The sequence below is a fragment of the Moschus berezovskii genome, chromosome 2, assembly GCF_049115385.1.
Source record: "Moschus berezovskii isolate FMDL1 chromosome 2, NW_MosBer_1.0, whole genome shotgun sequence".
NCBI classification, from domain to species: Eukaryota; Metazoa; Chordata; class Mammalia; order Artiodactyla; family Moschidae; genus Moschus; species Moschus berezovskii.
The window spans coordinates 129,012,407-129,025,073 of NC_142461.1; the positions used below are offsets into that span (position 1 = coordinate 129,012,407).

The 12,667-nt window shown below is 37.3% G+C and overlaps 1 protein-coding gene across 1 annotated transcript in view; it reads left to right on the plus strand.

The window, feature by feature from the left end:
• The window catches only part of FSIP2 (fibrous sheath interacting protein 2), a 149,289-nt gene that overhangs the window by 85,154 nt on the left and 51,468 nt on the right, over window positions 1-12,667 (plus strand). The window contains exon 14 of the mRNA XM_055398640.2: window positions 6,538-6,595. Coding sequence (XP_055254615.2) covers window positions 6,538-6,595 — 58 coding nt within the window. The remainder of the gene's footprint in view (window positions 1-6,537; window positions 6,596-12,667) is intronic.

The following is a 12,667-nucleotide window of genomic DNA, read 5'->3' on the forward strand; positions in this document are numbered from 1 at the left end:
AAAATGGTCATCTGAATTAAATTCACCCATTTCAGTCCATCTTAGTTTGCTGATTTCTAGAATGTCAACGTTCACTCTTGCCATCTCCTGTTTGACCACTTCCAATTTGCTTTGATTCATGGACCTAATATCCCAGGTTCCTATGCAATATTGCTCTTTACAGCATCGGACCTTACTTCTATCACCAGTCACATCCAAACTCAGTATTGTTTTTGCTTTGGTCACATCACTTCATTCTTCTGGAGTTATTTCTCCACTGATCTCCAGTAGCAAATTGGGCACCAACCGATCTAGGGAGTTCATCTTTCAGTGTCCTATCTTTTATTCTTTTCATACTGTTCATGGGGTTCTCAAGGCAAGAGTACTGAAGTGGTTTGCAATTCCCTTCTCCAGTGGACCACATTCTGTCACACCTCTCCACCATGACCCGTCCGTCTTGGGTGACCCCCACACGGCATGGTTAGGTTCATTGAGTTAGACTATCCTTGTGATCAGATTGGCTAGTTGTCTGCTGTTGTAGTTGCTTCTTTACCTGCATATAGATTTCTCAGGAGGCAGGGAAGGTGGTCTGGTATTCCCAGCTCTATAAGAATTTTCCAGTTTGTTGTGATCCACGCAGTCAAATGTTTTGGCCGAGTCAATAAAACAGAAGTAGATGTTTTTCTGGAACTCTCTTGCTTTTTCGATGATCCAACAAATGTTAACAATTTGATCTCTGGTTCTTCTGCCTTTCTAAACCCTGCATGAACATCTGGGCCATATCCAGGTTTATCTTGGTAAACTGAGTCTCTTATATTACCTTTGCCATGAGTCATACTTTGTGTTTTAAATTCACCTTGTCTAATGTTAATATAGTTGTTTACACTTTGAATCTTTAGTGTTTAGATGTAGCTCTTAAAAATATTTCTGGATTTTTCTTCATGTTATTCAGTGTTAGCATTTCTGGTTTTTAACTGAAGTAAACTAGTTATATTTATGTTAATTTTAGATCTTTGGCAGAGTATTCCTTCCTTTCCTAGAAGTTGATTCTCCTTTTTAATATATGTTTAAATTAAGCATATTATATAGTTTTTTAAATTTCCTATTTCTTCCTTTCCTTTAGAATATTAAATGTATTTTAAATACAACTTCCCCTGTACTGTTTTGGAAATTGTATACTATATTTCTTTTGACAATTATTCTTAAATTTTAACATGTATACTTAAAGTTAGAATATTTCAAAGTGGGTATATTTTACTTCTAATCACAATCTCATATTTCTCTAATAGTTTATCTGGTAAAACATTCAAAATTAAACTACTTTCCTCTTTTCATACAGTCAAGTTTTATTTATATTCACTCAGATATTTATCATTTTGTTGTTGTTCATCATTCCTTTTTGCATTTCATGCTTTACGAAATCACCTTCATTCTTCCTATTGTATATCAATTCTTTAGAAATGTCACTAATGAATATATTTTGTTAGTAAACTCTGATTTTATTTGATAGAACTGTATTTTATTTGTTATATGATTTAATTAATTATGGCTGGTTATACCAGTTCTCTGTTATGTTTTTTTTTAGCACTTTAAAAGGTTTGTTCTACTTAAATGTCTACCTTCCATTCTACTTAATTTCATGTAAGTGATCACCCATCCCCCTGACCTTGCCACCCCTTGCCCCACACACACACCACAGGCTGATTTTAAGATCTTGCTTCACTTTAGTATCATTACGATGAGCAATTCCAGATATGTATCAGCTATATTTCTCTCCTATATTGCCTCTTCTCATTTTATTTTTTTCTCCTAAAATTGCAAATGTGTATGTATGTGTATGCATGTCTCTGTGTGTGTGTATTTCCCTTTCTACTTCTACATCCTCTAAAAACCACTGTATTTTCCATTTCTCTCTATAGCATTCTGGTTAATTTCTTAGACTTTGTCTTCCATATCAACCATTCTCTCTTCAGTTATATCTATTTTACTATTATATTAATTCAATACACTTTTATTTTATTGGAATAAACATATAGATTTTATATAAATATGTATTTTATATTTAATATATAATATATACTTATTAATATGTAAATATATTATATACATTATAAAATTTCTAAATTTCCAGATTTGACTGGATTTTTTGATAGGTTCTATGATTTCCAATTACTTCTTTATGTATTTAAACATATGAAATGTATATATTTTATATATCTGATCATTCAGATATATGAAATCTTTGAGGTCTAATTTTAATATTTCTTTTTCCTGATAACAGGCGCATTGATTTTTTTTTTAATATTTGTCAATGTGTATGACAGGGATGTGTTGTTACATATTAGGTCATTTATGACAGAAATCTATACTTTGATAGGATGTATTACTATGTAGAAACTCAAACTGAACACGTTAAATATGTACAGTTCTAGGAATATTATACTTCAATAAAGCTGTTGATTTTTTATATGCTCCTGCTAGGCATCTGGGAGAGCTATAAATACAGGTTCATTTTATTTATTTTATTTTTATTTTTATTGGAGGCTAATTATTTTACAATATTATATTGGTTGGTTTTGAACACCAATACAATATACTAACGCATATATATGGAATTTAGAAAGATGCAAATGATAACCCTGTATACGAGACAGCAAAAGAGACACAGATGTATAGAGCAGTCTTTGGGACTCTGTGGGAGAGGGTGAGGGTGGGATGGTTTCGGAGAATCGCATTGAAACATGTATATTATCATACATGAAATGAATCGCCAGTTCAGGGTCGATGCATGTCACAGGATGCTCAGGGCTGGTATGCTGGGATGGCCCAGGTTCATTTTAAATTAATTTCTCATTTGGAGCTTTATGGCCCATACAGTGAATTTGCACCTGAAAATCACATAAGAGATAATCTATGGTTGTGAATTATTTAGATATATTTTTATTTTCTCCTTTTCTCCCTCTTCCACACTGATTCAGTTCAGTTCAGTTCAGTCGCTCAGTCGTGTCCAGCTCTCCGCGACCCCGTGAATCACAGCACGCCAGGCCTCCCTATCCATCACCAACTCCCGGAGTTCACTCAATATCATGTCCACAGAGTCAGTGATGCCATCCAGCCATCTCATTCTCGGTTGTCCCCTTCTCCTCCCACCCCCAACCCTTCCCAGCATCAGAGTCTTTTCCAGTGAGTCAGCTCGTTGCATGAGGTGGCCAAAGTATTGCAGTTTCAGCTTTAGCATCAGTCCTTCCAATGAATACCCAGGACTGATCTCCTTTAGAATGGACTGGTTGGATACAAAGGCATAATGTGTTTGTGCCTTGGTATCATGTGCATCTCTGTGCCATGAATTTTTTTAAAAGACAGCTCTTCACCAAGAGTGTAGCTCTGCGGGATCCAATATGTTTTCACAAGCTCTAAGTTTCAATTTCCCATATGACTTGAGCCTGATATATTTTAATCCCTGGCTCTCCATTAAGTTTGCAGTTGTGGCTGGTGGGCAGAGGGCAGGCATCAGCTCAGCATTTCCCTATAGTTCTATATTTATGTTCCCCCAGTTTTTTACTCTAAAAGACTTTTATTTCCTCCTTTAACCCTTAGTTTTTTTAAAGAAGATACCTATAATGTTTTATACAGAATTCTAGGAAAATATTCATATTTACTACAGTATATTAATGAAAACCATAGAAGAGTTTTTTATTTTGTTGTTTAAATTGTATTGTCCTCACAATTTCTCAGTTCTGTGAAATCTTAAATTGAAGTACTACTTATCAAAATATGAACACACACAACAAATATATCTACACAAACTCAAAAAGTTTCATAGGATTTAAGTAAGACTTTTTATATGTATCACTGTTACCAATTTGTTACCCATTCATTGGGAGAAACAAGAATTACCTCTTAAACTTGACTTTGAACAGACTCTAATTACTAATACTTTTCTGTATCCAACACATTCTTTTTGTCTAAAATTTTTATTCATTTCTACATTTGCATAATTAACAAACACTAAATCCATTGTGGCTGTAGAGATGTATGTTATAACTTCCTGTCACCTGTGTCCAGAATCTTTACTATTAGGTTGGTACAAAAGCAATTATGGTTTCAGACCATGAAATTTAAATCATTATAATTAGGCTCAAGCACATCTTTATTAATCAAAATAGGAACCATTATAATCGACACATTTTTGCCAATAAGAAATAAGTTGGTTTATTTCTGTAGTGCAAAAATCCATCCTCCAGGATTCAATGAAATCTTGGAAAGCATTTTCTGTCTCCTGTTGGTTATGGAAGCATTTTCCCTGTAAAAAGTTGTCGAGATGCTTGAAGTGGTAGTCAGTTGACAGGAGGCCAGGTGAATATGGCAGAGGCAAAACTTCATAGCCTAATTCATTCAACTTTTGAAGTATTGGTTGTGTGTTGTGCAGTAGGGCATTGTTGTGGAGAATAGTTGCAGCTGGGTGTTGCTGTGAATAAGAATTGGGCCTATTCTGTTGACCAATACCAGTTGCAGGTGTTGCAGTTTTTGGTGCATCTCATCGATTTCCTGTGGAGAAGGCAATGGCACCCCACTCCAGTACTCTTGTCTGGAAAATCCCATGGATGGAGGAGCCTGTTAGTCTGAAGTCCATGGGGTCGCTAAGAGTTGGACACGACTGAGCGACTTCACTTTCACTTTTCACTTTCATGCATTGGAGAAGGAAATGGCAACCCACTCCATTGTTCATGCCTGGAGAATCCCAGGGACGGGGGAGCCTGGTGGGCTGCCATCTATGGGGTCACACAGATTCGGACACGACTGAAGTGACTTAGCAGCAGCAGCATCAATTTCCTGAGCATACTTCTCAGATGTAATGGTTTCACTGGGGTTCAGAAAGCTATAGTGGGTCAGAAGTTTGTCAGACCACCAAACAATGACCATCACTTTTTTTTTTTTTTTTGGTGCAAGTTTGTCTTTGGGAAGTGGTTCAGAGCTTCTTATTTGTCCAGCCATTGAGCTAGTCATTGACAGTTTTATGAAATCCACTTTTCACATGTCACACTCCGATAGAGAAATGGTTCTTGTTTTGTGCAGAATAAGAGATGACACTTCAAAACAATGATCTTTTGATCTGTGGTCAGTTCATAAGGCACTCACTTTTCAAGGTTTTTCACCTTTGCAATTTGCCTCAAATGCCAAATGACTGTAGAATGTAGTTCTTTGGCAATTTCTCATGTAGTTGTAAGAGGGTCAGCTTTGATGATGTCTCTGTATTGGTTGTTGTCAGCTTCCAATGACCAGCCACTATGCTCCTCATCTTCAAAGTTCTCATCTCCGTTGCAAAACTTCTTGAACTACTACTACTGCAGTGTACATTCATTATCAGTTCCTGAGCCAAATGTATGTTGCTATTGTGAATTGTCTCCCCTGCTTTATGACCCATTTTGAACTCATATACGAAAATTGCTCAAACTTGCTTTTTGTCTAATATCATTTTTATAGTCTAAAATAAGCACCAAGTAACAAATAATTAGCAAAAAAAAATGATAATAAAGTGAGAAATGTGCATTAAAATGATATATATCAGTTATAACCACATTTATTTAAGAATGTATTCCAGGATCAAACTGTAAAGTTCAATGTTAAACCTCAGTTACTTTTGCACCAACTTAATAAAACCCAGCAATGGAATCTTACTAGATTACATACAAGGCAAATTAGATGATATTCGAGTGAGAGAAGATTAATGGCCAACAAATCAATGAATAAATTTCAAGGAAACATTAATAGTATTCTCAAAAAAAATTAACGTTGGGGATACAATGGTTGATTTATATCATAATCAGAAAGACAGAAGAGCAAACTTTTAATTTCAATACAGCATAATAAGTTTTATAATAGAAACGGGTAGAATACTTTAGGAGCACTAGAGAAGAATATTCATTTGTGTTGTGTGTGCTTAGTCACTCAGTCATGTCCGACTCTTGAGGCCCCATAGACTGTAGCCTGCCAGGCTCCTCTGTCCTTGGGATTCTCCAGGCAAGAATACTGGAGTGGGTTGCCATTTCCTTCTCCAGGGGATCTTCCCAACCCAGGAATCAAACCCAGGTCGCCTGCATTGCAGGCAGACTTTTTAACAACTGAGCTATGATGGAAGTCTTAATATTCATTTACTTAGTTTCAAAGAAGTCTTTCTAGAAGAGTTAACATAAGCTGAATGAGACCAAAAAGATAAAAGAGGGCATAGGGTGCTCCAGACAGAGGAAATGGCAAAACAAGGGCCCAGAGGCATGGAAAATATGATACATTTAGGAAGTAAGTTATTCTGTGCCTCTGATTCATAGAATATATATGGAAGACTAGCCAGTGAAGACACTAGAGAGCTAAGGAAGAACTTCAGATTGTACAGTATATCTTATGCCTTGCTAAGGAATTTAGATTTCATTGTGGAGGGTCTCTAGAGGCTTTTAAACAAGACTGGTAACAGAATAAAGACCTATTAAAGGACATTAATTGCCATTTTATAATTTGTTGGGGAAGGATGCAAACTAATTGTTTTCTTTTTCTGCAAAATAGGACTTCAGGCTCCTGCCACATCCCAGGGTATTTTCCCTTCTTGTGTTTTCTCAAATACGTAAGTATCTAAGAAAATTAATATAAAATTATAAATTGATATTCTAAGAAGTACATGAGTGACGTTAAAAAGCAAATAATTGCATGGGATCCTCCATTCTTGTAGTTCTACTTAGATTTAGTGAACTGATGTCTTTTGCAAATTCTCATCACTAAGGTTAAATTGTAAGTTAGACAAAGTGAATATTATTCCTTTTCCTTCTCTATTTCCTTATCCCACTGTAGTTCTACACTCACCCTATATTTAGAGTCTTCATGCCACATTCAAATATGACCTCTCATCTTCAGGTAGCTTTCAAGAATCTAGACTTGCCTCTTTGCATTTATCCCCTTTTAAATATTTACCATTCCTTGAAACTTTGAGATTACTGGCTTCCTAAGGATGGTAGATTAATTTTAATTTAAAATTTTTTAATTAGTCATTGTTATCCTAAAATTTGTTTGACATATAATCCAAAATATTAATCTCTAATGACGGAACTTGCCAGTCTTTGGAAAAGACATTTGGGGTAGCTCAGGAATTTTATTCCTCAAACTGTTGGTGATCTGTTTCTGTTTTTGAGAGACTATCATTTTAAATGAACACTGTTGTCTTTAAAAGAAAAAAAATCAATTACCCAAATAAGATCCAGCTTCAGTTCAATTCAGTCACTCAGTCATGTCTGACTCTTTGCGACCCCATGAACCGCAGCATGCCAGGCCTCCCTATCCATCACCAACTCCCAGAGTCCACCCAAACCCATGTCCACTGAGTTGATGATGCCATCCAACCATCTCATCCTCTGACCTCGCCTTCTCCAACCGCCCTCAATCTTTGCCAGCATCACAGTCTTTTCCAATGAGTCAGCCCTTCGCATCAGGTGGCCAAAGTATTGGAGTTTCAGCTTCAACATCAGCCCTTCCAATGAACACCCGGGAATGATCTCCTTTAGGATGGACTGGTTGGAACTCCTTGCAGTCCAAGGGACTCTCAAGAGTCTTCTCCAACACCACACTTCAAAAGCATCAATTCTTTGGCGCTCAGCTTTCTTTATAGTCCAACTCTCACATCCATACATGACCGCTGGAAAAAACATAGCCTTGACTAGACGGACCTTTGTTTAAAAAGTAATGTCTCTGCTTTTTAATGTCCTGTCTAGATTGGTCATAACTTTCCTTCCAAGGATTAGGTGTCTTTTAATTTCATGGCTGTAATCACCATCTGCAGTGATTTTGGAGCCCAGAAAAATAAAGTCAGCCATTGTTTCCACTGTTTCCCCATCTATTTCCCATGAAGTGATGGGACCGGATGCCATGATCTTAGTTTTCTGAATGTTGAGCTTTAAGCCAACCTTTTCACTCTCCTCTTTCACTTTCATCAAGAGGCTCTTTAGTTCTTCTTCACTTTCTGCCATAAGGGTGGTGTCATCTGCATATCAGGTTATTGATATTTCTCCTGGCAATCTTGATTCCAGCTTGTGCTTCCTCCAGCCCAGCGTTTCTCATGATGGACTCTGCATATAATTTAAATAAGCAGGGTGACAATACACAGTCTTGATGTACTCCTTTTCCTATTTGGAACCAGTCTGTTGTTCCATGTCCAGTTCTAATGTTGCTTCCTGACATGCATATGGGTTTCTCAAGAGGCAGGTCAGGTGGTCTGGTATTCCCATCTCTTTCAGAATTTTCCACAGTTTATTGTGATCCGCACAGTCAAAGGCTTTGGCATAGTCAATAAAGCAGAAATAGATGTTTTTCTGGAACTCTCTGGCTTATTCCATGATCGAACAGATGTTGGAAATTTGATCTCTGGTTACTCTGCCTTTTCTAAAACCAGCTTGAACATCTGGAAGTTCACGGTTCACGTATTTCTCAGTAAGGTGAGTAACTCTGTGCATTATTTGGAGCTTTTTCACCGCTCCCTTCCAGATTGACAGGGAAATATAACTTTTAGCTGCACCCAACCAACCTAACATCCCATAAGAATACAAACAAAACACAGCTAAAAATGTTTTCTGGTCTGACTCTACCAATCATACATATTCACGTTCTCATTCTGATTTAACTCCGGATCATAAGACTTTACTGTGGAATGATTATATGTATTCTACCATCCACTTTTCCCTCCCTCCCTTTCCTCTATTGATTAGTTCTATTTTCTCTAATGTTAATACTAAAAATAGCAAGATTTATAAAATAGACTTGGAAGTTCAAAATCAAGAGAATGAAGACAAAGTAAATATGATAGCAGTATGGATAAACTTCAATAATTTTTATAATTAAGTTCAATAATTAAGCATTACACTTAGATAATGAGTAAGTTTATATTATTGGGATGGAAGATTTAAGGAGTGACAGTAAAGAAAACAGTAAGAGTACTTGCTACTTTGCATACTATCAGAAATTTATAGTTTATCTACTGGGTAACACTGTTTAGGATAGATAATGGTATGATCAAATTGGAATACATGATCAATACCTAACAAATATATAAGAATGATTTATGGAAAGAAAGTAGAAACCTGTGTCCATTAGTAGCCTATACAAAGGCTTCATTTTGGATTACAGAGAGTAGGCCCATATCCAAAACATTTTAAATAGGAATTTAATTTGAAGCATAATGCTAGATATTAGGTAGATATGACAAGGAAGAAAACCATGCCCAAGTGATTGTGAGGTGTTCTTTTTTAAAGATGCCTTGTTGCGGCAAATTTTTGGAATAGTTTCAGAAGGACGGGTATTAACTCTTCTCTAAATATTTTTTAGAATTCACCAGTGAAGCCATTTGATCCTGGATGTTTGTCTGTTGGAAGTTCTTAAATCATAGTTTTGATCATTATTTCCCTCACAATTGCTGATTTTGATATCATATTTGTGTGCAAATGATTTCCTACCTTTAGGTTTGCCTTTGCTGGTTAGCTTTTCCATTCATTCATAGTTTTCTTGTTTCTAGATGTGGTCTTATCTTCTCCATCTAGAAAAGTTCCTCTAGCATTGTTGTAAAGCTGGTTAGATGGTATTGAATTCTGTTAATTTTTGCTTGTCTGTAAAGCTCTTGACTTCTCCTTCAAATCTGAACAAGGGCCTTGTTGGGTAGAGTATTCTTGCTTGTAGGTTTTTCCCATTTGTCACTTTAAATGTATCATGCCACTCCCTTCTGACTGCAGAGTTTCTTCTGACAAATCAGCTGATAACCTTATGCAGATTCCCTTGTATGTTATTTGTTGTTTTTCCCGTGCTGCTTTAATTATTTTCTCTATCTTAAAGTTTTATCAGTTTGGTATGTGTCTCTGTGCATTCCTCCTTGGGTTTATTCTATATGGGACTCTGCCCTTCCTGGACTTGAGTGTTTCCTTTCCCATGTTAGGGATTTTCCCAGGCCCTTTCTCCTCTTCCTGGGACCCCTATAATTGGAATGTTGGTGTCTTTAATGTCCCAGAAATCACTTAGACTGTTATTTCACTCTTTTTTCCTTATTTGTTCTGCAGCAGTGATTGCCACCAGTCTGTCTTCTGACTTACTTATTCATCCTTCTGCCTCATTTATTCTGCTATTGGTTCCTTCTAGTGTATTTTTTATTTTAGTTATTTTATCTCTGTTCTTTAATGCTTCTAGCACTTTCTAAACATTTCTTATATCTTCTGTGTCTATACCTCCATTCTTTTTCCAAGATCTTGGATCATCTTTGTTAACATTATTCTGAATTTTCTTTCAGGTAGATTACCTATCTCTACATCACTTACTTGTTCTTCTGGGGTTTCATCTTGTTTCTTCATCTAGAACATATTTCTCTGATGGCTCATTTTGTTTCACTTTCTGTGTTTGTGGTTTGTGTTCCACAGGGTGTAGGATCATAGTTCTTGCTTCTGTTGTCTGTCCCTGGTGGGTGAGGTTAGTCTAGCAGCTTGTGCAGGCTTCCTGTTGGGAGGGACTGGTACCTGCTCACTGGTGGGTGGTGCTGGATTTTGTGCCCATGGTGGACAGGGCTGTGCCAGGGGGCTCAGGACAACTTTAGCCAACCTCTCTGTTGATGAGTGGGGCTGTGTTCCTATCTTGTTGGTTGTTTAGCCTGAGGTATCCCAGCACTGAAGCCTGCAGGCTGTTGGACAGGGCCAATTCTCAGTGCCAAAATGGTGACCTCCTGGAGAGCTCTCACTGAGGAATATTCACTTGGACTTCCTCCAACTCCAAGGAGACCTTTCAAGACCCACAGGTAGGTTTGGCCCAGGTTCCTATGGAGATACTGCGTTGTTCTGGGTCCTAGTACATGTGAAACCTTGCATGCACTCTCAAGAGTTGAGTCTCTATTTTCCCTAGTCCTAGGAGTTTCTGCAGTCAAGCCCTGCTGGCCTTTAAACCAAATTCTGTGGGGGCTCCTACTTGTGATGCCAGACCCCTAGGCAGGGAAGCCTGATGTGGGGCTCAGAACTCTCAGACCTCTGGGAGAAACTCTGCGATATGTTTCAAGTCTGTGGGTCACCAACCCAGTGGATATGGGATTTGATATCACAAAAGTACACTTACTGTCTCGTTGCTTCTTCTATGTCTTTAGATGTAGAATACCTTTTTTTTCATAGGATCTAGTCTTTTCTGTAGATGATTGTTCAGCAGTTAATTGCCTCTTTGGTGTTTTTGTGAGAGAAGATGAGCTCAAGTCCTTCTACTCTGCCATCTCGTCACCCTTCTGAAAGCATCAATTTAACTGTATACATAATCTCCAGAGATCTTGGGAGAATACAGTTCATGAGTAAGCAAACATTGGTTTCATTCCAAATCTGTTTCCTTTGCATGTGGTCTTCCTCAGAGGTCAGTGATATTCATTGCTGTTGGAGCAGGAGCCCATGTCTCATCACTGCAAACTCAATGTCTCATCATTCAACACAAACTCAATGTCTGATTTTATAATGTAAAGTACAGGCCTAGAAAAAGTAAAAAAGGTGTATCAATTTTAAGTAATTAGGAAAAAGATAAGCAAAGGGCCTATATTGAAATACATGAAAATAAACACCTGAAATATACAAAAATAAATTAGAACTAAAGTCTTAGATTTTGTTTTATTAACTGTTTTATAATTTTCATTGAGTTCTTGTTACCAGTGAGAAAACTGCATTGTTGATTTCATTATCATGACAAAAATCTGACTGGAATACATGATAGAATATTGTCATACATAGAAAAGGACTACATCTAAATTTGTATTTAAGAGGGCTAGAAATGTGTTATTTTAACCCACAGTTATTGAAGAGTTATCACATAATTCCTTGCTCTTTGATGAAAGCATGGGTAAAACCATAGGGTTTGAAAGGGTAAGTAAAGGATTATCTGGAAGCTCTGGTCAGATGTCTTGTCACTTCATGCTACCTTTAGCAAACATGAAAGACTAGCTCACCTTCTCCCTCCAAGTCTGTGTCCTTTCCCAGTGGACCACATAGCAGGAATGTCTAAGGCGGGTCAGAAGTAGAATTTTCATATAGACATTTTTATGAAACAGTTATAATTCTGCTTCTGAGTATCAAGGCCTATGGGCCAGTATCAAAGAAAGAAGAGAAATAGGTGGTGGGGGATGGAAATAAAGTTTATTCTTTTGAATTTCTGTAAAAAAAAAAAAAATTCAGATATAAAGAGAAAAAAAAACTGATTCAGTGATTATAAGTTTTGGAAAAAGCTACATTCAGTTCAGTTCAGTTCAATCGTTCAGTCGTGTCCGACTCTTTGTGACCCCATGAATCACAGCACGTCAGGCCTCCCTGTCCATCACAAACCCCCGGAGTTCACTCAAACTCATGTCCATCAAGTCGGTGATGCCATCCAGCCATCTCATTCTCTGTCGTCCCCATCTCCTCCCACCCCCAATCCCTCCCAGTATCAGACTCTTTTCCAGTGAGTCAACTCGTTGCATGAGGTGGCCAAAGTATTGGAGTTTCAGCTTTAGCATCAGTCCTTCCAATGAACACCCAGGATTGATCTCCTTTAGAATGGACTGGTTGGATCTCCTTGCAGTCCAAGGGACTCTCAAGAGTCTTCTCCAGCACCACAGTTCAAAAGCATCAATTCTTCGGTGATCAGCTTTCTTCATAGTACAACTCTCACATCC